The sequence below is a fragment of the Canis lupus genome, chromosome 30 (genome assembly GCF_011100685.1).
Source record: "Canis lupus familiaris isolate Mischka breed German Shepherd chromosome 30, alternate assembly UU_Cfam_GSD_1.0, whole genome shotgun sequence".
NCBI classification, from domain to species: Eukaryota; Metazoa; Chordata; class Mammalia; order Carnivora; family Canidae; genus Canis; species Canis lupus.
Window position 1 is genome coordinate 35,091,809 of NC_049251.1, and position 25,675 is coordinate 35,117,483.

Genomic DNA, 25,675 nt, shown 5'->3' on the forward strand with positions numbered 1-25,675 from the left:
TCTTTGCTTCTAGGCTTTCTCAATGGATAGTATGTGTGCGAGCGTGCTATACATTTATTTATCTGTGTGTATTAAAAGCTGTGGCTTCATACTGACACTCTTCATGAATTTTATCATGAAACTTCCAGTTACAGTCCACTACCACTGGGCTTATTTTAGCAATCCACCATGTTTATAACTACTTCTTCTGACATTGACTCCCATTATATGTATTTATTTATTTGGTCAGTTTTTGAATGTATAGAAAATAGTTTCAGAATTGGTAACCCATACTTCTCTGGGAGGAGAAAGACTATTAACCAGGGTTCAATATTTATTTACACTGTTTTGTCTTTCACAGAAAATACAATCAAAGAAGTTCAGAAGTTGCTTGAGTTAGCTCTCCTCCACAGTTTTCAGGGTGATTATGTTATTCATTTGAACAGTAAAATTTATTTGTTTCATTTGTATCTATTTTTTGTTGTTTTTTCCCCCTCAACCCTCCTATAATTTGATAATGTTTATTTTTCTCTTCGTGTAATAATGACATGGTACCAAAGCTCAAACCATACAAAAAGGTATCTCTCAGAGATCCGTCACTTTCCTATTCTTTCTACCTCACACCCAACCCCATTCTTCTTTCTATTCTGTTTCAACACACACCTATAGGAAGCCAATTTCATAAGTTTCTGGGTGAGCCTTCTGTTGTTCCTTTTTGCAGAAATCAGCAGATAAGTGAGTACTAAAAAGGAATTTGCACAAGATTTTTTCTTGTGTGCTTTCCAATGTTTGTATTAGAGCCCTGATCCACTTGGAGATTATTCTTGCATAGTGTAGAGTTTGGAGCTAATTTAATTTTTTTTCACATGTCTATTCAGTTACGCCAGAGCCATTTATTAAAAAGTCCATGTCTGCCCCAGTGATTTGGGGTTCTCTATCTTTAGTGTCAACTTGTCTAACTCCATTAAGAAGCTTTGGTATTGGGCAGCCCTGATGGCTCAGCGGTTTAACGTTGCCTTCAGCCCAGAGCGTGATCCTGGAGACCCAGGATCGAGTCCCACGTCGGGCTCCCTTAATGGAGCCTGCTTCTCCCTCTGCCTGTGCCTCTGCCTCTCTCTCTGTGTGTCTCTCATGAATAAATAAATAAAATCTTTTTTTTTTTTAAAGAAGCTTTGGTATTTTTATTGGGATTGCAGTAAAATTATAAACTTGGGGAACTAATTTTTCATATTAAATCATTCTGTAGAAAAAGTGATGTATTTCCATTTATTTAAATTTGCTTATGTGTCTTTCAGGTGTGTTTGGGAAGTTTTCCTCATATAGGTTTTGCACATTTCTTGTTATATTTATTCATAAGTATTTTATCTTTCTTGTTGATACTATAAAAGGAGGTTGTCTGTACCATTATGTTTCCTAATGGGTCATTGTTTGCGTATATGAAGGCTATTAACACAGATTTCTCTGTGTTAATTTTACATTCTGCTACCTTACTGAATTCTTGTATTGTTTGGGCTAGTTTTATCATTGATTCCCTAGGGCAGCACAGTCTGATAAAACCTTCTGAACAGAATAGAAATATTCTATAACTGCTCAGTTGAGTATTTTGGTCATTAGTCACATGTCACTATTTAAGTGTAAAATAAAATTAATAAGTTAAATAAAAGTTAAATACAATTAAACAAAAAAAATTTTTTTAATGATTTTATTTATTTATTTATTTATGAGAGACACAGACAGCGAGAGGCAGAGACACAGGCTCTAGAGAAGCAGGCTCCATGCAGGGAGTCCAATGTGGGACTCGATCCTGGGACTCCAGGATCATGCTCTGGGCCAAAGGCAGATGCTCAACTGCTGAGCCACTCAGGGATCCCACAGTTAAACAAAGTTAATAAAAATAATTATTTAAATTCTCAGTCACATTAGCCACATTTTAAGTCTTCAGTAGCTGCATGTGTCTAAAGGCTACCATATCAGTTAGACAGCATAGTTCTTCCAGGTATGGTGTATGTCATCTGCAAATAAAGATAGTTTCACTTCTTCCCCAATTCTTATACTTTTGATCTTTTCTTTTCTTTTTCTTTTAAATTTTATTTATTCATGAGAGACATGGAGAAAAAGGCAGAGACATAGGCAGAGGGAGAAGCAGGGCTCTCTGTGGTGAGCCCAATGGTGGACTCGATCCCAGGACCCTGGGACACCAAGCCAAAGGCAGATGCTTAACCAGAGTCATCCAGGTGTCCCCATTTCTTTTATTTAATTATATTAGCTTTTATCTTCAGTAAAATATTGACTAGCAGTGAAATAGCGGGCAGACTGGCCTTACTTGTGATTTAGCCGAAATGCCTCAGATGTTTCCACATTAAGTAAAATATCCAGCTGTTTTTGTTTATATTTGTTTATATTTTATAACAAATATAAACAAATATATTTGTTTATATTTTTATTATGTTAAAAAAGAGTATCCATCAACTTCTATTTTCTGGAGTGTTTTCTTTAAAAAATAATTGTTGAAATTTTTCAAAGGCCCTTTTCAGTATCTGTGAAGATAGCCATATGATTTTATTCCCTGAGATCTATTAATATAGCATAATATAGTATAGTATATAGATGTCCCAATAGTGAGCAAATTGTACTTTTAGAATAGATAGCATTTGGTCAGGTTGTATAATTTTCTTAATGTGGTGTTAAATTTTGTTTCCTAAAATTTTAGTTAAAACTCTTGTAACAATACCCGCAGGTGATGTTGATTTATCATTTTCTTTTGTTTAAAAGTACTATTTTTACAGATGTAGGAGTCAATGTTATACTTGCTTCATAAAAAGAATTAGTAAGTTTTCCTTAATTTTCAGTGCTTTTGAACAATTTGTGAAGCACTGGTACTATCTAATCTTTGAAGTTTTGATAGAATTTCCCTGTGAACCTGTGTGTGTGTGTTCATTCAGAGAACCTAGGTTGGCATAATGTCCCTGATTCTTTGCAGGCCAGCTTGTCTCTGTTTCAACTACTTAACTTTGTTTTTGTGCTACATAAACAATACAAAATGGATGAGGAGCACTATGTTCCAATAAAACTTGATTTATGGGGGTACCTGGGTGGCTTAGGCAGTTAAGAGTCTGTTAAGCATCTGCCTTGGCTCAGGTCACAGTCCTGGGGTCCTGGGATCGAGCCCCCTGTTAGGCTCTCTGCTCAAAAAGAAATCTGCTTCTCCTTCTCCCTTTGCTCCTCCCCCTGCTCCTTCTCTCTCTCTCTCTCTCTTTCTCTCTTTCTCTCTCTCTCTGTCGCTCACACTCTCTCTCCTTCAAATAAATAAATAAAAAGCCAGAGCACCTAGGTGGCTCAGTCAGTTAAGTGTCTGCCTTCGGCTCAGGTTATGATCCCAGGGGTCTGGGATCCAGGCCCACCTCCCCCTCTACCCCCCATCCCAGGGTCAGGCTCCCTGCTCAGTGGGATGTCTGCTTCTCCCTCTACCTAGGTCTCTGCCTCTCTCTGTGTGTCTCTCATGAATAAATAAATAAATACAATCTTTAAAAATAATAAATAAGTATATAAATAAATAAAATCTTTAAAATAAACTTGATTTTTGTACACAGAGATTTGGATTTCATATAGTTTTCATGTCATGACATGTCATTCTTTTGAGTTTTTTACAGTCATTTAAATTTATATATATATATAGCTGTATTATTTCTTTGCATTGTAAGTTGTATTTAGGGCCTCCAAGGCCAATCTGAATTTCACTTTTGATCTTTGTGCCTAGAGGTCCTTACAGTTTTGTTCCTTTTATTTTTTTTTCTTTTATTTTTGAAGTCTAAGAATTTGTTAGGTTATGTTTTCAAATGCGTCATTCTGATTCATTTTTCCAAGGTACCTGTTGGACCTTTTCAATATGTATGTTTTGGTCTTATTTCCAGAAAATTTTCTTGGGTTATAGTTTTAAGTATTAGTTCTGTTCCATTGTTTTGTTTTTTTATTTAAGAGCTCGAGTTGCACATACTTGTTTTCTTCTTTGTTTTTCTTCTAGTTCAACTACTTTACTTCTGACTCATTTTATTTCTTTGCTTCATTTTCATTCTCTTGGGTTTTTTCTGGCTTTCTTCAGTGTCCCTTAGTAACATTTTATTTGTATCTACTCTCCCTTGGGGACTTTGTAATTTTTAACCTTTGCACAATGATTTTCTTTTCACTTTATTCCTAAGTCCAATCAACTGTCTTGTCACCTCTTCCTGTTTATTGTCCAATCTGCTTTAAAGTTTTGAATTTCTAATTTAAGGTAGATTTTCCCAGCTCCAGACACTTACTTGAAGATATGTGATAGTGTGGAATGTTGTGTTACATGTTTCTTTTTGGGGAAGGGCAGCAGATTTGATTTTTATTCTTAAAACGCTTTCTATATATTTATTCTGGTTTTCTCAATTCATTTTGTGGGTTTGGGTGATTTTTAAGAATCTTCCATGAAAGGATAGCTGGGTGGCTTTGTCAGTTAAGTGTCTGCCTTCGGCTCAGGGTCCTGGGATTGAGCCCCATAGGGCTCTGCACTCAGTGTGGAGTCTACTTTTCTCTTTCCCTCTAACTATCCCTCCTACTCATGTTCTCTGTCTCTGTCTCTCTCAAATAAATAAATAATTTTTTTTAAAGGAATCTTCCATCAAGGGTGTCTTCTGTCAGTGCAGCAAAGCACAGTTGAGGGGTGTTGTGTGTATGTGTGTGTATATAAAAGGGGTTGTATATCCTTTTAAATGTTTAAATTTTGACTCTCTTTTATCTTGCAAAGCTCTAAATTCCCCCTTTGCCCCTTTTCACTCTGACCATCCGGTCTCCAAAGAGCTCATCTACTTTCCTTTCTACCTTGTCAAAAGCAATGCCTTGTTGAAGACTGCCACCTTGAATCATGTGCTCCTTAAAGTCCCTTCCTTGTAGTACATGCTCAGATCTACTAGCGCTCTTCCCATCTTGTTGTGCCTACTGTGGGCTTCTGCTGGTGATTTTACATTGGTTTTAGACTTACCACTAGCTCCTCTTTTCTTTCTTCTACATAGTTTTTTTCTCATATTTGCCCTTGTATATTACCTGTTTACAGGTAACTTGATATTTGGGCCTTCTCTGTCTTTTAGTTATGTTAGGGGCATTGGTTTTCTGTAATTTGTTCTTAGTTGTTCTGTATTGGTATGGAACCAAACCAGAGAGGGTGGGTTTGGGACATTCATTTCGTCTCTTTGTCTACCTTGTGTGTGTGTGTGTGTGTGTGTGTGTGTGTGTGTGTATTTCTCTTAAGGAAACTACATTCTGGTAATATATATATTCCTTTAGAGTAGCAATTTAATCCTGTTCTATTATTCATCTTTTTGTTTTTAGCACCAATCTCCATGCCTATCATATAGTAGTCTTTAAATCTTCCTTTTTCCTATTAGTAATTAAAGTTGCAAATAAACTTACCTAGATCCCTTTTCCCAAGGGCTACAGCTAGCTAAAGGATTGTAACATGAAATTAAAACTCCCTTACCTATTCCCACATCAGCTAGGGGAGCAGCACTGGAGTTCTTACTTGAAAACCTGAATATATAGAAATTGCTATGTTGCTCATGAATGAAGGAATTTGATGCACAGGAGTCTCGTGAGATGATGCCATTCAGTTTAGAGGAAAACCCCATGGTTCCTGAATGAATACATCCTTCTTATTGTTATTCTTATGCTTGACTATGATATGAAATGAGGTGTCAGAAATCTGTTGTTCCAATATGAAGAGAAAACAGTGCTGCATTATGCTACTGCATTTAAAATTGGGAAGGTCAAAAGTGCTACGATGAATATTTAATGTTCTGATGAAATCTTAGGGGAAATGATGTTCTGTTCACCAATACCAGTTTCACACTGAAATCTTGACAGTCACTCAGTCTCATTTATATAGCAAATGAAATGTAATTTCGTTTCCCTAAAGCTACCATTTCTTTTTTTTAAGATTTTATTTATTTATTCATGACAGACACAGAGAGAGAGAGACAGAGAGACAGAGACACACAGACACACAGGCAGAGGGAGAAGCAGGCTCCATGCAGGGAGCCTGACGTGGGACTCGATCCTGGGTCTCCAGGATCACACCCTGGGCTGAAGGCAGTCGCTAAACCGCTGAGCCACCGGGGCTGCCCTGTAGCTATCATTTCTATAAGAGATAAAAATACCTTTGTCAGTTCATGATTCAGAAAGAGAAAGTGGTAGGTACAGATATGTGGATCAAACTGAAGAAAATACAGGAAGATTTATTTACAAGTGTTATGGACTGAGTTATGTCCCCCAAAATTCACATGTTAAAGTCCTAGCCCCCAGTACCTCAGTGTATGACTATATTTGGAGATAGGGCATTTAAAGAGGTAATTAAGGTTAAAAAAGAGGTCCTGTGCTGAGCACTAATCAATTTGATAGTGTCCTAAGAAGAAGAAATTAAGAATCCTACACATACAGAAGAAAAATTGTGTGAAGACTTGAGAGAGATGATGACTATCTTCAGTCCAAGGAGAGAGGCCTCAGAAGGAATCAACCCTACTGACACTTTGGTCTTGGACTTCTAACCTCTAGAACAGTGAGAAAATAAATTTCTGTTCTTTAAGCCACACAGTTTGTGGTACTTTGTTGACAGCCCTAGTAAACTAATACTACAAGGATATTCATCATAGAATTTTAGGATAACAGCTCAAAATGGAAACAACATAAGTGTCCAACAATGGAGGCATAAGTTATATAGATCTCTAAAACTACCTATCCTGCCTGCTCTGACATTCTCTTTGACGGCGGAAAAGTAGTCAAGGATGCAGGCTGCTGCCATTATAAGTAACCTGAGCCAAGTCATGAAAATTATTAATAGAATAAGCTCCACTGTCTTTCAGTTTATAGCTTCCTCTGTGCAATGAGTAGAATAGAAAGGCTCCACAGAATAAGACATTAGTTTTATTTGTCCTGGTCACAAACATGCCAGAGAGAAAAAAATTGTGCCTACAGATTTTAAACTGCATTGGCTCAAAATATCCCTTTTCCCCAAATGGTTTTATTCTCTGTTTTCTACACAAATTCCCTCCAAACTCTACCTCAGAGCCTTCTTTGAAATAAGATTTAAACTGTTTAGAATTCTTTTTTATCTTCTCTCCATTATTATCTCTAGTTACCATGCCAAAGCCAAGATATACTTAGTTATATCTGATAAGTAACTGTTTTTTGCCAACAAAACCTTACAATATAGTTCCCAAAATTCATTACAAGTTTACTTCTCATATATGTTATTTTTTATAATTTCTCTCCATTTCATTATAGTAGATTCCTCCCACAGATGAGTAGAATTCAGTAAGTAAATTAGAATATTCCCCAAATATTGAAATATTATGCATGTATTAAAAATAATATAGAAATAATTAGTAACATGAAAAGTGTTGGTAAAATGTAAAGAAAGCTGTATACAAAGCTATTTTATGTAACATGATCCATTTTGTTAAAAAATATATAAACAAGTCTACCTTTAGGAGAGATGTTACATGGTTTAATTTTAGTCTTACATTTTTCCAGAATCTCCTAATGATTATGTATTTTATAATAAAGAGGGGGAAAAAGAAGAAAGGAACCGCTAGGAAGAAGGCTGCTGATGTAATCTCGTTCCACAGTTAAGATTTTTGTTGCATAATTATGGGGTGAGGTAAGGTTTTTTTTTTTAAAAAAGAAACAACGCTATTATTATTATTTCATTCTATATTTGTTATAGCAAAGACAAACATTTACAATGTGGAAAGTGAGGGGACGCCTGGGTGGCTCAGCATCTGGTTGAGCGCCTGCTTTCAGAAGCCCAGGGCGTGATCCAGAGTCCATGATCGAGTCCCACGTCGGGCTCCCTGCATGGAGCCTGCTTCTCCCTCTGCCTGTGTCTCTGCCTCTCTCTCTCTCTCTCTCTCTCTCTCTCTCTCTCTCTGTGTCTCATGAATAAATAAATAAATAAAATCTTTAAAAAACGACAACAGAGTAGAGAGTGAGTGTGCCGTCCCACAACCCCCAGTCTCAGTTGCAGAAGTACGATTGTTAAGAGTCTGGTGAGAACCTATTAAGGAAGGATTCTAACAGATTTTTGTTCCTGTGCCAAGACCACTGATACACGAATAACATTTCTACAAATACAGAATCATGCTTTCTAGATTCTTTCTCAGCTTGTTCTTTTAGTTAGCAATGTATGTAGCAATTCTTCCATGTTAGTACTTGTAGGCCAGGGGATGATATAAAAAATGTCATAGGTATAGCATGTATATTATGGCAAGGATAGTGTACTAATTCAGAACTTTTAACCAAAAAAAAAAAAAAAAAAAGAACTTTTAACCAGTATAGCACAGGCACTGTCCAGTCAGAAGAGATGCTAAACTGGGTCTCAAGGGCCCTGCTGTGTCAAGGGTTAATCTTTTTGCTGCCAAAACAACAAAGGTTCAGGACACCTCACAGCTGGGACTGGGACAATGAGGAGGGGCACTTAGGTAACTTGAGGCCAGTGACCTTTACCGACTGGCATGGAAGTATTTCAGAATTTTAACTAATGCCATCAGTTATACAAGGTGCATATCAGCCGTATATGTATATCTCATTCTTTTTAATGGCTACTTTCAATTTCACTGTGTGGATTAATTTTAATTTATTTTCGGAGCCCCTTATTGATGGTTGTTTAGATAGCTTTTCATTTTTTGTTTACAAGCAATGTGGCCAATACACATTTTTGTACATATTATGTTTATGAACATGGACTAGTTTATCACAATGTGACTTTTGGAGAAAACATTTTTCTCCTTAGAACTGTGAATGTTAATATTTATTTCTTGATATTAGTGAAGAATTATAAAGCTCACATTAGAAATTTTTAACTTTAAGGGTATTTTACATTACATTAGTTTACATTAGTGAACTAATGTAAGCCTAACTTTGCCTTAGAATCGCTTATAGGACTATCAGAATAATATAACCATGACTCTACCCCTAGCAATTTTGATTCAGATATGGATGGGTTCTAGGTATTTGTGTTTTTTAAATAGCTCCACAAATGATTTTGATGCCCAGTCAGTAAAGAAACTACTGAAATGTGGAGGAGTTAATATTTTAAAATAGGACAAGGTGATACAACTTGGTGATGTGTAACACTTAGAAAAAAGTATTGGTGAAGATGTGAAGCTACTAGAGCTCCTGTACCTGCCAGTGAGAGCGTACAGCAATAAATCATTTCGTAAAGCTCTGGAAGTGTATTAAGTCCACTTACTACTATACTTTATGACTCAGCAATAACACTCTTAGGTATAAACTCCACAGAAATGCTTAACGTGTTCACCTGAATGTTCTTAGTTGCACTATTTAGAATAACTTCAAATACAAACAAGCTAAATTGTGCTCCAATAGTAGAATAGAGAAAGTGAGTTTAATGTAATACTATCCAGCAATGAGAGTCCTTAAACTACAGCTGCATGTAATATGGATGAGTTTCAAAACATATGTGAAACTTAAGAAGCCAGATTCAAATAATTGCATATGAATGATTTCATTTACACAAAGTTAATAGAGAGGCAAGTCTTATCTATAGTTAGACTCAAGAGAATGCTTACTTTGAGGAGTAATCGCTGTAAGGGGACATGGTAGCAGGGAGGCATCAAGGCGCGTAGGTTATGAGAGAGGAAGAATTTTCTTTCTGCTTTTCTAGTATCTTTGGCTTGTTTAATAATTACATTGACATAAGACAGATTAACAGGAGAAAAACAAATATAATTACATATGTACAGGAGCCCTATGAAAATATGAGACCCAAGGGCAAATTGATCAGTAGAGGCTTGTATGCCATCCTGAGCTAAGGAATGGGATAGTGGCATAGAGCTTCAAAGGGGAGGAGGATGATTCACAGCATGATAAGAAGAGCAGATGTTTGGTAAATAGATGTTTGCCCTGCCATACATATAGATCTTTCAGATAAAAAATTCTCTCTTTCTGAGCCAGGCCCCCTTTTTAAGTTCTTTTAAATAGTTAAGGAAAAGGGAAAAGTTTTCTTGGGTCTTAATTGCCTTCAGCTCAGAATAATTCACACACCAAAGTGGCATATTTTGGAGTCATGTATTCTGCTCCCCATCAGTCCCACTTTTGAAACTTCCCCAAGAAGTTTCACAGTGCCAAAATTGACTTGGTAGATTGGTCCATTTCACTGAACCAGTCCCTTAGTGCTGAGAGTAGGTCAATTTAGACAGTCGTGTCTCCGTTCAGTAGGCAGCTATGCATGTAGATTTCCAAAGTTAGGTCTGTGGCACAAGCCATCAGGTATTTAGTAAGAGACATTTCTATGGAAACAAAAGAAAAATAGTGATTAATGATTGGAGGAGATTGTAATCCCAGTTTCTGGGATTCTGAAGGCAGCTAGTCAAGAAGATATGTGAATGTTTGGCTCAAAGCAGCTTCAGATAGAGTAAGGGAAGGTGGTGGCAATCTGATAGATTTCCTGATTTGCAGTTGAATGTCCCGGGTGATCTTTCTGAATGGTCATAAGCAACAGGCAAGACTGTCCATTCTATTGGGGTTATTTCTCTAAAGTTTATATCAAATTGTCCAACTTTGTTTACATGGCTTCAGAAAAAGAGCAGTTTTAGTTATCAGTGATTCCAAGTCAGAAGGGTGGGAGAAAAGTCAGAAATGTTAGTTTGGAGAGTTGTAGTCAAATACTAAAGAAAACTAAAAATTCAGGTTCTAGTCAAGTTTACCAGTACAAACAAAACCTCAAAGACAATTAATAATATTAGAAACTAATATGCAGAAAAGCATATCACTGAAATTATTTGTCTCTTGATAGTCACACCCAGTTTTGTCAGAGAAAACTACAATAAGACTAATTTGTTTGCAAATTAAACCTAGTTTCAATAAACTTGACCTGATTCTTTATATATAAGTGCAGCAAGAATGATGACGGATCGTTTAGAATCTTTTAATCTGTTCTGTTGGAACTTTTATTTTTTTTAAGATTTTATTTATTTATTCATGAGAGACACAGAGAGAGAGGCAGAGACACAGGCAGAGGGAGAAGTAGGCTCCATGCAGGAAACCTGATATGGGACTCGATCCTGGGACTCTGGGATCACACTCTGAGCCAAAGGCAGATGCTTAACCACTGAGCCACCCAGGCATCCCAACTGTTGGAACTGGTTTTTTTTTTGTTGGAACTTTTTATAAGGAATCTCAGATTTGTCTTTTTAAAAGCTGTGTGAGAATAAGAAGCCAAACCAGGGTCTCACCATCAGACTTTGTATGTAATACCTATAGAATTGGTTGAGTTCCTTTCCTCTTGAGGTCCCCAAAATGTCCTGAGGTTTCTGAGTTTACTGGGAAGTGGCCTTCTTTACACACCTAGTGAGACTGCTGAGAACCCTGTAAGCAAGGTACCAGGCCAATTTTTCCAATGGGTTTTATTGGCTCCATAAAGTCAACTTTAGTTCCTTAAAGCTATCTGGCATATCTGATGCTTAGTACATTCTCAAAAATGACATTTCAGCCAAAGCCTTGGCAATATAACCAATATTTCCAGTTGTGTCCTATTACAAGGAGAATAGATTCTTACTGAATTTATGCAAATAACTGTATTGGTATGAAAATAAGAGTTCTAAGTTTCCCAATTTTGGAGTGATCAGTAGGGAGAAAAAGTAATTGTTTCATCTTTGTTCACAAAGATATATCTTACTGAAATTGTTGATAGCTTAAGAGAAAAGAGAAGTTTCCTTAAACCTGGAAAAACAGCATAAAAGAACCTTTTATGAACATTATGAACATTTCATAATGTCTCAATGAAAAAGTCATAAAAACTTTAGTCATTTTCATCATCTCATTCTGTCTCATGTTATTAATTCTACTTGAATGCAATTTTTCCATTAGTTCTGTAAATTGTTACCAAGTTCAGTTTTATGATCTTAAATTATTTGAAACCTGTACATATCAAAAGTCCTTTCCTCAAATCTCTTTGAAAATGAAGTACTTTTGAAGGAGCACTTTTGCAAAGCATCAGCGTAAGACAATAATTATCTGTAAATAACAAACCTTTAAAATGCCCATTGTTAAATATCTGATGAAATTCATTATAATGGAATTGATACAGAAATGTGTTTATTTTTGTGGCCCACAACATTTTGAGATTATAACTGGAATTATGATGATAACATAATCAGCGGTGCTCATACCAAATCTTTGCCAGAATTGCTGTTTCCAAGGAAGTAGTTCCACAAATGTTTTCTCTTGCTAATTTAGAAAATGGAAACGACTCTCACCACTCTCACTTCCATCAGATCTTGTAAGGAGAAATCCAGGAGACTGATATGGTAAGAATTCTAACCTTATGCTGGCTTTTGTCAGAGGTCCCAGCATCTCTCAGCTACAGTATCCATGTCCAGCCAGTGAAGATCCCTTTATGGTCACCAGCTGTAGGGAAGGAAAATTCCCCTTCTACCCTGCTAGGTTCTTTGGCTGATTTAATAATTAAATTGACAGATTACCAGGAGAAAAACAAATTTAATTACATATGTGCAGGAGCCCCATGAAAATATGAGGCCTAAGGCAAGTCAAAGTTGAGGCTTACTATGCTATCCTGAGCTAAGCAATGAGATGGGGCGTGAGACTTCAAAGAGAAGGAGAATAATTCAGAGGATGATGAGGAGAGCAGATGTTTGGTAATTAGATGTTTGTCCTGCCATAAAACGTTATCTCTGATAAAACTATCTTTCTGGGCCAGGCCTCCTATCTAAATTCTTTTAGGTAGCTAAGGGAAACAGTAAAAGTTTCTCTTAAATTTGCTGAGTTTGGTTGTCTTCAGCTCAAAATAATCCACACTCCAAAGGCCATGTATTTTGGAGTCACATATTCTACTCCTCATTAGGGTAATGTTTTGTTTCTTAATCTGGAGACTATTTACATGGTATGTTCAGTTTGTGCAAAGTCATGAAGCTGCATACTTAGGACTTTTCTGTATTTGTATTACGTCTGATGAAAAGTTCAAAAAATACTGTAAAATCATCAATAAAAGGAAGTTCCTCTATTCCTTTACTAATAATGCAATTATCTCATGATAGAATAATATCTATCCTTCAATTAATTGTAAAAGAGGAATTTGGTCTGCAGTGGTATACTGGAGCCAATTTATGTTGGCTCACTAGACTAACTTATATGCATCTTTTCAATTCAGCATCATCTTGGTAGCTTGAAGTTGGCCATGTTGGGAATATTTACACCATGGAAATTGGCAAATTCTACATCAGTCTGTTATTTTCCCAGAGAGCTGTTTACCTACACAGTGCAGAACTTAGATCTCTTTGCATACAGGAATATTATTTGGCTTGCTTTATAGACAGTGTAATTTTTAAACAATTAATATAAATGTTGAAAGTGGCTAAAATGAACATGCTCTTTAGAATTGTTGTCACACTTTGAGACTGCAAAGAATCCTTCTCTTTTTCTTCTGTAAATTCGTGGAGACTTATTTGCATTCACATGTCACTTTGTAAGAGGAAATAGATCGTGAAGAGCTTTCTTGTCACTTTAAATTTGGGTTCAGTGTCACAAATTAGCATTACAAGAATATTACTATGACGTGAAATCTACTCTTGGTAATTAGAGACATTGTGAATCTCCTGAGACTGAAGTTATGTTGCTTTTTTCTTTTTGCTGCTAGAAAATGAGTAAGCTAATACTGAAAGGTAATAAAATTGTCACCTGCAATTCTGAGACCCTCAGTTCTGTGCTGGTGTCTTTTGTTAGCCAGATTCGTACAGACATAATAGATACTCTCCTTGTTGAATTGTCAATGGCATTGTTGCAGCAAAAGATGCCTAAAGAGACAGTTTAACATTTTCCTCTATTCTGTTTAATTCTTTACATCTCTACCTCCTCCTTTTCACTTCCCTTTTGTTTCTGTCTATAGCCATACTGTTCTATTTATTTTTCTCTGGTGTCCCTTTAGCCTCTCAAATATTAAATTCTTTTAAATACTGTGAAAAGGGCAGCCCCGGTGGCTCAGCGGTTTAGAGCTGCCTTTGGCCTAGGGTGTGACCCTGGAGACCGAGGATCGAGTCCCATGTCAGGCTCCCTGCGAGGAGCCTCCTTCTCCCTCTGCCTGTGTCTCTGCCTCTCTCTCTCTCTTATGAATAAATAAATAAAATCTTTAAAAAAAATAAAATTAAATAAATACATACATATACATACATACCGTGATAAGCAGGTTAAACTACTTTAATAGTTTCCCCAGGGGAAATTTGGAGATCTTCTTCATGTATGTAAAAAAAATTTGTTTCAACTATATTTTTGCTTCATGACAAAAAAAAATAATGGTTTATTATTAGGTGTCTTTTTTGGATTCTTTAGAACCATTTTGTTTCTAAGAACCCCTTCTACCATTATGCACTAAAAATAATTTTAGTGACTAACATTACTTAAAAAGGTTCAAAATAGATGATTATTTGTTAAGGAGCATCAAACAAGAAAAACAAAAAAGTGAAAGAAATGTAAAGGGAAGAAAAAAAATGTGTTCTAGTTTTGCTTACTGTAATGTCAAAACTAATTATTGGGTTCAGCTGTTGTTCACCTATTCCATTTTTAATAAAAAACAAAACAAAACAAAAAAAAAACAAAAAAAGTCCCCCATCTTTTCAGTATTTTATTTTATTTTATTTATTTTTTTCTAATTTATTTTTTATTGGTGTTCAATTTACTAACATACAGAATAACCCCCAGTGCCCGTCACCCATTCACTCCCACCCCCTGCCCTCCTCCCCTTCCACCACCCCTAGTTCTTTTCCCAGAGTTAGCAGTCTTTACGTTCTGTCTCCCTTTCTGATATTTCCCACACATTTCTTCCCCCTTCCTGTATATTCCCTTTCACTATTATTTATATTCCCCAAATGAATGAGAACATATAATGTTTGTCCTTCTCCGACTGGCTTACTTCACTCAGCATAATACCCTCCAGTTCCATCCACGTTGAAGCAAATGGTGGGTATTTGTCATTTCTAATAGCTTAGTAATATTCCATTGTATACATAAACCACATCTTCTTTATCCATTCATCTTTCGTTGGACACCGAGGCTCCTTCCACAGTTTGGCTATCGTGGCCATTGCTGTTATAAACATCGGGGTGCAGGTGTCCCGGCGTTTCATTGCATTTGTATCTTTGGGGTAAATCCCCAACAGTGCAATTGCTGGGTCGTAGGGCAGGTATATTTTTAACTGTTTGAGGAACCTCCACACAGTTTTCCAGAGTGGCTGCACCAGTTCACATTCCCACCAACAGTGTATGAGGGTTCCCTTTTCTCCTCACCCTCTCCAACATTTGTTGTTTCCTGCCTTGTTAATTTTCCCCATTCTCACTGGTGTGAGGTGGTATCTCATTGTAGTTTTGATTTGTATTTCCCTGATGGCAAGTGATGCAGAGCATTTTTTCATGTGCATGTTGGCCATGTCTATGTCTTCCTCTGTGAGATTTCTGTTCATGTCTTTTGCCCATTTCATGATTGGATTGTTTGTTTCTTTGGTGTTGAGTTTAAGAAGTTCTTTATAGATCTTGGAAACTAGCCCTTTATCTGATATGTCATTTGCAAATATCTTCTCCCATTCTGTAGGTTGTCTTTTAGTTTTGTTGACTGTATCCTTTGCTGTGCAAAAGCTTCTTATCTTGATGAAGTCCCAATAGTTCATTTTTGCTTTTGTTTCTTTTGCCTTCGTGGATGTATCTTGCAAGAAGTTACTATGGCCGAGTTCAAAAAGGGTGTTGCCTGTGTTCTTCTCTAGGATTTTGATGGAATCTTGTCTCACATTTAGATCTTTCATCCATTTTGAGTTTATCTTTGTGTATGGTGAAAGAGAGTGGTCTAGTTTCATTCTTCTGCATGTGGATGTCCAATTTTCCCAGCACCATTTATTGAAGAGACTGTCTTTCTTCCAATGGATAGTCTTTCCTCCTTTATCGAATATTAGTTGCCCATAAAGTTCAGGGTCCACTTCTGGATTCTCTATTCTGTTCCACTGATCTATGTGTCTGTTTTTGTGCCAGTACCACACTGTCTTGATGACCACAGCTTGGCCAATAGGATCCAACAGTACATTAAAAAAAAATTATTCACCATGACCAAGTAGGATTTATCCCTGGGACACAAGGCTGGTTCAACACCCGTAAAACAATCAATGTGATTCATCATATCAGCAAGAGAAAAACCAAGAACCATATGATCCTCTCATTGGATGCAGAGAAAGCATTTGACAAAATACAGCATCCATTCCTGATCAAAACTCTTCAGAGTGTAGGGATAGAGGGAACATTCCTCGACATCTTAAAAGCCATCTATGAAAAGCTCACAGCAAATATCATTCTCAATGGGGAAGCACTGGGAGCCTTTCCCCTAAGATCAGGAACAAGACAGGGATGTCCACTCTCACCACTGCTGTTCAACATAGTACTGGAAGTCCTAGCCTCAGTAATCAGACAACAAAAAGACATTAAAGGCATTCAAATTGGCAAAGAAGAAGTCAAACTCTCCCTCTTCGCCGATGACATGATACTCTACATAGAAAACCCAAAAGTCTCCACCCCAAGATTGCTAGAACTCATACAGCAATTCGGTAGCGTGGCAGGATACAAAATCAATGCCCAGAAGTCAGTGGCATTTCTATACACTAACAATGAGACTGAAGAAAGAGAAATTAAGGAGTCAATCCCATTTACAATTGCACCCAAAAGCATAAGATACCTAGGAATAAACCTAACCAAAGATGTAAAGGATCTATACCCTCAAAACTATAGAACACTTCTGAAAGAAATTGAGGAAGACACAAAGAGATGGAAAAATATTCCATGCTCATGGATTGGCAGAATTAATATTGTGAAAATGTCAATGTTACCCAGGGCAATATACACGTTTAATGCAATCCCTATCAAAATACCATGGACTTTCTTCAGAGAGTTAGAACAAATTATTTTAAGATTTGTGTGGAATCAGAAAAGACCCCGAATAGCCAGGGGAATTTTAAAAAAGAAAACCATATCTGGAGGCATCACAATGCCAGATTTCAGGTTGTCTTTTCAGTATTTTAGCAATCATTGCTGATCATTGTCTGGATCCATTATTTCCTTAGGAATTACAAAATAGTGATATTCCATTATTCCTCACCTTTTTAAGCTGTATTTCTTCTATAGATAAAAGTTTTATTAACTTTTTGATTACCCCAAGGAACAGTTTATGCAGGAAAGGCATGTAAATGCTTAATTCCCTTTATTTCCATCCACTAATTTTGTATTTTTTTTACTTTAATTTTTAAAATATTTTCCTACTCTGTGGAAGTTCTGTGTCTCTTCATATCTTCTTGGAGTTTACTTGTGTTTCCAAGCCTGTTTTTCTTTCTTTCTTTCTTTTTTTTTTTTATTTAAAGAGAGAGAGAGTGCTAATAGGGGAAAGGCAGAAAGAGAGGGAGAAAGAGAACCTCAAGCAGACTGTTCTGAATGCAGAGCTCCACTTGGGCTGAATCTCCTGACCCTGAGATTAGTTTTGCTTACTGTAATGTCAAAACTAATTATTGGATTATGACCTGAGCTGAAATCAAGTCAGAAGCTTAATTCACTGAGGCATCCAGCGGTGGCTGTTTCTAATTCTTGAAATATAATGTTTTTATATCCTGTTTCATAATCCAGTTATGTGAAAAAAAAGTCGTAGCCAATGTATGTCACCTGTTGTTTCTACTGGCTGTCAGACTGTTTTCTTTCCTTTTGAACTATGAGCTGTATATTTTTTGGTATCCTATCTTTAGGAATTCTTTGGGGTCTTATATGAAGGTAGGTTCCTCCATTGAGGAGTTTCATTTGTTTCTGTCAGATGCCTAGGCATAACCAGCCTTAGATGTCCTCAAAATATCAGTTCTCTTAAAATACTTTAGACCACCCATTTAGTGTGGATTCAGGTTGCAAATTGTGGTTTGTGGTTACATGTAATCGGGGAAGAATTTTTCTTCCTCTTCCTAGCCCCAGGTTTTGAGATGGGCTATATATTTTGGGTAGTGGGTAGGAAAGTTTATATCTAATGAACTCTATGTTAAAAGTCTAGTCTTTGGGTCTCAGACTTATGGATGTCTCCAGTTAGGCTCTCCAACTTGAGTAGCCCCTGGGATTCATCTTCTGTCCCTCAGCTTTGAAGATCGTTATGAACCAAAGTTCAAGTTCATTGGATTCAGTAAATTCTCTTATAGCAAAAAGGTCAGTTTCAACATTTTGGTTATCCCTCAGGGGTCCTACTTTTACTTTTTTTTTTTAACCTGTATATTTCTCATTTTTTAGCAGGTTATGGATGCACTTGAGAATTTTAAAATATATCTTATGTAGCATTTTTAGTTGTTTTTAGCAAGAGGCTCAGTCCACAAACTTCATTCTATTAGGCATACAGATACCTTCATTATCTGCTCTTTTCTTTAACTGTGCTTCAGTCTTTAATCCTTAATTATATGTTATTGTACATATTTGTCTAGATATTTTATATATGTCAGTTGTGTATATTTCATTTCTTGTGAGAACAGGTGATTTATTCTACTGTTCCATTTCATTTCAACCTACTAGTTACATAGTAACTATCCAGTAAAATTTTCACTGATCAATATAAAATAAGTAGGCTTTCTTTAAGATTATTTCAGAGGATATGGTACTTCAATGGTCTAAAAGAATAAAACCCCTTTTTCTAAAGTACCTAACTTATTTTTGGGAGAATTTTCTAATTGGAGAATTTGACTGATATTTGGGGTTTATTAGTTAAATATCTACGTGGTAAATATACATGCATATATGGGAATTTTATTTTTTCCTCTGCATTTCATTAAGTAAGCATAAAATGGACTGAAATATGTTCTTTTCCTTTTGAAATGTGAATTTTGGTCAGTAGGGACACATTGTTCCTGTAGGTTCTTTAGCAGATAAGAAGCAGATGTGGCATTGGGAGGAGACCACTAGGGGAAGAACAAACGTATGAGTAATCTGGAAAAAGATTAAAGTCAAATTATGAATTAAATGTCAGCCTTTAGACCCAAGCTTTTCTATTCTTGGTACTCAGAAGAGACAAGCAACTGAGTATTCTTAAAAAGAGAGAGACTGTTCTTAGAAGCCAGTAGTACTTCACTGTACTTACTGTCCTATTTCCAGGTGTTTTTATTTTACAATCTGATTTTGATTTTCTTTGGTTAGGTAGGATGTAACTCTTCATTAGCCTGGATTTGTACTTAACAGTCTTCTTTCATTTTATTAGAGAATGTCTTTAAAATCATATGTACTTTGTCAGTGCATTTCTAGGAATGTATGGCATGTTTATCGGTCAAATGCCTTGCAGATGGAAATGAAATTTTGTGAGGAATCTTATGGATCAAATATGGATTTATTTTTACTTTAATAAAACTATTCAAACCATACAGGTTCATTCTGAGTATCAGTGCTAGCAGCCAATCTGGAAAGGGTTGCCAGGACTGTACCTGCTAAAGATAGCCATGATTTCCCCACTCCTGGTGTCCCTTTGGTTATGTTTGAATTATAAGCAGACCAGATAGACATCAGCAGGTCTTCTAGATCTCTGAAAGAGTGCTTCATAATGACTACATTCACTGGACATATTTCCTTCTATATTCACTAATGTGCTTTATATATACATTTTTTTGTGCTTTATATTTTAATTCAGTGAAGATGCTGTGTAGTTTTGTGTTTAACACCACCCATTTGGTAATTATTGGACTAGTTACATTCCCCAAAGGAATACTTGAGTGTTAGGGCTAGAAACAATTACAGTCATTTTAGTTTAAAATTATACTTGCAATAAGAAATAAATCATAGGGACGTCTGGATGGTGCAGTTGGTTAAATATCTAACTCTTGGTTTGGGCTCAGGTCATGATCTCGGGGTTGTGGGATTGAGCCTCATGTTGGGATCTGTGCTCAGCTTGGAGTCTGTTCAGGATTCTCTCTCTCTTTAAAATAAGTAAATAAATCTTTAAAAAAGAAATCATAGACTCTTTGCAATCCAACTTATAAATAAATACTAAATAACAATAAAATCAGAAATTATCTACAATAAAATGAAGTTTTCCAGCTTCTCTATGTTTGTGGACATATTGTTTCCACTTTTCAGTGAACATACCTGATTAGTGACAGATATCAGATCATAATGACTCCATTTTGTTTTGTTTTATTTTAGCACAAAGTGAATTTATTAGTGGATGTATAAAAACTCACAGGAATGAAAGAAAAGGAGAACATTGGGAATAACAGGAACTAGTAGTAGTAAGTTTAGGGAATTAGAAATCATCTGACATTAGGGCTCTAATGCCTTCACTGGAGGAATCAACTCCCTTTATTTCTTCAATGCTTAATTTAAAAAAATTTTAAAAGGAACATATATTTATTTTATTTTTAAAATTAAATTCAATTAATTAACGTATAGTGTATTACTAGTTTCAGAAGTAGAGTTCAGTGATTCATTAGTCTTAAATAATATCCATTGCTCATTACCTCATGTGCCCACATTTAAGAAATGTCCATCACCCAGCATCCCCCCACCTTCCTCCCCTCCAGCAACCCTCAGTTTATTTCCTATGATTAAGAGTCTCATGGTTTGTCTCCCTCTCTGATTTCATCTTATTTTTATTTTTCTCTCCTTTTCCCTATGCTTCTCAGTTTTGTTTCTTAAATTCCACATATGAGTGAAATCACATATGATAATTGTCTTTCTCCAACTGGCTTATTTCTCTTAGCATAACACTCTCTAGGTTCATCCATGTCATTGCAAATAGCAAGATTTCATTTTTTATGGCTGAATAGTATTCCATTGTATATATATACCACACCTTCTTTATTCATTCATCTGCCATTGGACATCTGGGCTCTTTCCATTGACTGTTGTGGATATTGCTGCTATAAACATTGGGGTGTAGGTGCCCCTCAGATCACTACATTTGTATCTTTGGGGTAAATATTTGGTAGTGCAAATACTGGGTCACAGGATAGCTCTGTTTTCAACTTTTTGAGGAACCACCATACTGTTTTCCAGAGTGGCTGAATCAGCTTGCATTCCCACCAACAGTGTAAGAGAGTTCCCCTTTTCCACATCTTTGCCAACATATGTCGTTTCCTGACTTGTTAGTTTTAGCCATTCTAGCCCATGTGAGGGGGTATCTCATTGTGGTTTTGATTTGTATTTCCCTGATGCCAAGTGATGTTAAGCATTTTTTCATGTGTCTGTTGGTCCTTTGTATACCTTCTTTGGAGAAATGTCTGTTCAAGATTGTAATGATTCCTAAAAGCATGATATCTTTTACATAATTCTAAGACTAATTTAAGAAAAATTATTTATTAATGTTTACATCGAGGATAAGCCTTTTTTGAAATTATACAAATTCATCATATTCTTTCATTCACCAGAACTTTTCTGCATACTTGCTAGATGCTAGACACTATGTTAGGTTAGGTTTTGAGACAGTGGTCACAGCACATTTCTAGCTATCAAGAACCTTACAGTTTAATTCTGTTTAGATATATATGCTGGGCCATTGAAGAAAAATGCTCCTCAGCATAGAAGAGTTCTCTTGCCTCTACTGGCTCTGTTGCCTCTGCTTCTCACATTACTTAATTTCTTAAAGGTTGAAATTAGTATCCTATCCTGTGGTAGTTGGAGGAAAACTTAATGAAAGGCTTTTTGAAATATGTCCTAATAGCCATGGATCACCATGGAACAGTATTATAACATACTGTTCCAGATAAAGGAGACCTGATAGATGAAAAGATGATCTGTCAAATGTATTTTTTGGTATATTTAAATTTTTGTATTTTTTGATTGGTAAATCAATACATTGATATATGATTTACATGTAATAAATAGCAGCCATGTTAAGTGCAGACTTCAAGGAATTTTGACAAAGTAACCACTACCCAATCATTAACTGACAAAAGAAACCTGGGCATTATTCTAGATTTCTCTTCCTCACATACAAATAAGTACTAGTTTCTTTACATGCTATCCCCTGACTTCCATAGAACTTATCCCCTCCTCTTTACTCTCATGGCTTCTACCTTAGTTTTTGATATGTTAAACTCTTCTCCTTTTACCTCTAGTTATTGCAGTCTCTAATTAATTTTTTTGCTCTTAACTCATTTATTTCCCTTATACTTTCCATAATGTTACTAATTATTCTCATAACTACTAATTATTTTAATCCTATTAGCACCCCTCTCCCTTGCTTAAAATCCCTTGATGAATCTTCACAGTTCTCATTCTCAGTCACTAACTTCTGAGTAAGAGATTATTTCCCAGCAACTGACTTGGTGACATTAACAGAATAGGAATACACATAGAGAAGCAGATTTGTGGATGGAAGATGACTTCTGACTTAACAGTGTAGGAGAAAGACAAATTTGTCTTGTGTTTCAGTTTTGAAATTATCAGAAACATTTTTATTTGATTTTAACTATGGAATCAACTGTGAGGAAAGAATAGTATTTTTAAAAGATCCTTTAAGCACCAGACATTTTTCTGAAATATTTTATGTTGATGGGGAAAAATAACTTTGTTAATGCTATATGGGAAAAATTACAATGTTTTTTTTTAAGATTTTATTTTTTTATTCATGAGAGACACAGAGAGAGAGAGGCAGAGACACAGGCAGAGGGAGAAGCAGGCTCTATGCAGGGAGCCCGATGTGGGACTCCATCCATCCCAGGTCTCCAGGATCACGCCCTGGGCTGAAGGCAAGTGCTACACTGCTGAGCCATCCAGGCATCCCAAAAAATTACAGTGTTTATTCAAGTTTATTTATACTTGTAATGATTAAGTTAATGAACTCTCATTTTCACTTGTATATACTAGCCTTTTAAAAAAATGTCTTCCCATTTGATACTGTTCAAATGTCAGTACTACCAAAAGCCATATATAGATTCAATGCATTCCCTATCAATATTCCAGTAGCATTTTTTACAGGAAAAACACTCCTAAAGTTTATTAGAATCATAAAAGACCCTGAAATAGCCAAAGAAATCTTGAGAAAGAATAACAAAAAAGGAGGCATCACATTTCCTGATTTCAAACTATAGTATAAAGCCATAGTCATTAAAACAGTATGTTACTGGAATAATAAACAGACAAATAGACCAATGAAATGAAATTAAGAGCTCAGAAATAAACCTAAGTATAACAGGTCAACTTATATTTGACAAGGGAGCCAGTACTCCTCAATGGAGAAAAGACAACCTCTTTGATAAATGTTGCTAGGATAATTGGATTCCCACATGTAAAAGAATGAACCTAGACTCTTACCTTACACCACTCACAAAAATGAACTCAAAATGGATTAACGACTTAAATGTAAGCCTAGATGGCTCAGTTGGTTAAGCATCTGACTCTTGATCTTAGCTCAAGTCTTGATCTCAGTGTTGTGAGTTTAAGCCCTACATTGGGCTCCATGCTGGGTGGGCCCAAAAAATAAATGTAAGATCTAAAACCCTGAAACTCATAGAAGAATACATAGAAGTAAAGCTCTGGACATGTGTCTTGGTAATGATTTTTAAAAATATGACACATAAAGCACAAGCAACAAATAAAACAAATAGTACTGCATCAAACTAAAAGCTTCTGTACTGCAAAAGAAATCATCAACAAAGTGAAAAGACAACGTATGCAATGCAGTGAGAAAAATATTTGCAAACCATGTATCTGATAAGGTATTAATATCCCAAATACATAAAGAACTCATATAATTCAATAGCAAAAAACAAATAACCCGATTAAAAAATGGGCAAAGGACTTGAATAGACATTTCTTCAAAGAAGATACACACAAGGCCAACAGGTACATGAAAAGATGCTCAACATCACTAGTCATTAGGGAAATGCAAATTAAAACCATAATGAGTTATCACCTCATGCCTGTTAGAATGACTGTCATCAAAAAAACAAGAAATAACAAGTGCTATATGGATGTGGAAAAAAGGGAACCCTGTGCACTGTTAGTGGGATTATAAATTCGTATGACCACTATGGATAAACAGTATGGAGGATCTTCAGAAAATTAAAAACAGAGCTACAATAATATCCAGCAATTTCACTTCTTGGAATATACTCAAAGGAAATGAAAACTCTAACTTGAAAAGATATCTGTACCATCCTGTTCAGAACAACATTATTACAATAACCAAGCCATGGAAATAAGTGTCCATTATGGATGAATGGACAAAGTTATGTTATATACATGCATGAATATATACACAGGAATATTATTCAGCCATAAGAAGTAAGGAAATCCTACCATTTGTGACAACATGGATGCAGCCTGAGGCATTGCACAGTGAAATAAGTCAGAGAAAAATAGATATTTTATGATCTCACTTATATGTGGAATCTAAAAACAAAACTAAGCTCATAGAAAAAGAGATCAGACTTGTGGTTACCGAAGGTAGAAGATGAGGGGAGGGGGAATTGGAAGAAAGTTGTCAAAAAGTTCAAACTTCTAGTTATAAGATAAATAAGTACTGGAGCACCTGAGAGGCTAATTTCATTAAGCATCTGACTCTTGGTTCTGCTCAGGTCGTAATCTCATGGGTCATGGGACTGAGCTTGTGTCAGGCTCCATGCTTAGCACAAAGTCGGCTTGAAAATTCTCTCTCTCAGCTCTTCCTCTGATTCCCACATGCTCTCTGTCTTCCTCGCTCTAAAATATATAAATCTTTTTTAAAAAAGATAAATAGACATAAAGTACTATATGATGACCACAGTTAACACTGCTATGTGATATATAGGGAAAGTTGTTAAGAAGGTAAATGCTATGGGGCACCTGGGAGCTCATTTGGTTAAACGTCTAACTCTTGATCTCAGCTCAGGTCTTGATCTCAGGGTCGTGAGTTCAAGCCCCACATAGGGCTCCATGCTAGATGTGGGGCCTACTTAAAAAAAAAAAAGAAAGAAAGTGCTATGAGTCCTCATCACCAGGAGGAAATTTTTTTCTTCTCTCTTTCATTCTTTCTTTCTTTTGTATTGTATTTATATGAGAAAATGGATGTTAGCTGAGCCTCTTATGGTCATCATTTATATAACCATTCACCTTCAGTAGGTTATGTATATATATATATAACCATTATGCTCTTTGCCTTAGATTTATATAATGATGTATGTCAATTATTTCTCAATAAAAGTGGGGGAAAATATCTTCCCATAATTATCTAATAAACATGTCTCAAAAACTATAATGAACTTATGAATTCTGAGATGGTTAAAATAATTTGTAAGGTAAAATAATTGATACGAAAGGATCTTTTTACCTTGAATGGGAGGAAACAATGGAAGAAATATTTAAATATGACAGTAGAGAAATAATGAACTTTATTCTTGCTGTAGACCTTGCCTTGACCTTAATTGTCAATATATTATTTATTTCCTATGCCATAAATATTCTATATCCTATAGCTTTTCTTAACACAGGAAGAAGGGGGGATATTCAATATAGTACCTGAATAAAGGAAATACTTTTAGGTCTAAATGTTTACATTAGCTATTTGAATAGTCATTGAATGAGAATGATGTAAATGATTTTTACTAACTTACTTTGGGGTATATTTAGAAAAGTGAGTGTTCCCTTTAAAAATTGAAGGTCCAAAAAAAAATTAAAAATAGAAGGGCCTAAAA

The 25,675-nt window shown here is 35.8% G+C and overlaps 1 protein-coding gene across 7 annotated transcripts in view; it reads left to right on the plus strand.

Annotated features, from left to right (window-relative positions):
- Positions 1-25,675, plus strand: part of LRRC49 (leucine rich repeat containing 49) — a 158,963-nt gene that overhangs the window by 73,184 nt on the left and 60,104 nt on the right. The window contains exon 1 of one of the 7 annotated variants that reach the window (XM_038580860.1): positions 7,636-7,654. The exons of 5 other annotated variants lie outside the window; for them this stretch is intronic. Coding sequence is in view for 1 of the 2 variants with exons in the window: in XM_038580857.1 (XP_038436785.1) it covers positions 12,256-12,323 (68 nt within the window). In the remaining variant the exon portion in view is untranslated. Of the gene's footprint in view, positions 1-7,635; positions 7,655-12,240; positions 12,324-25,675 lie in introns of those variants that run through there. One more of the 7 variants, XM_038580857.1, reaches the window with a different exon arrangement.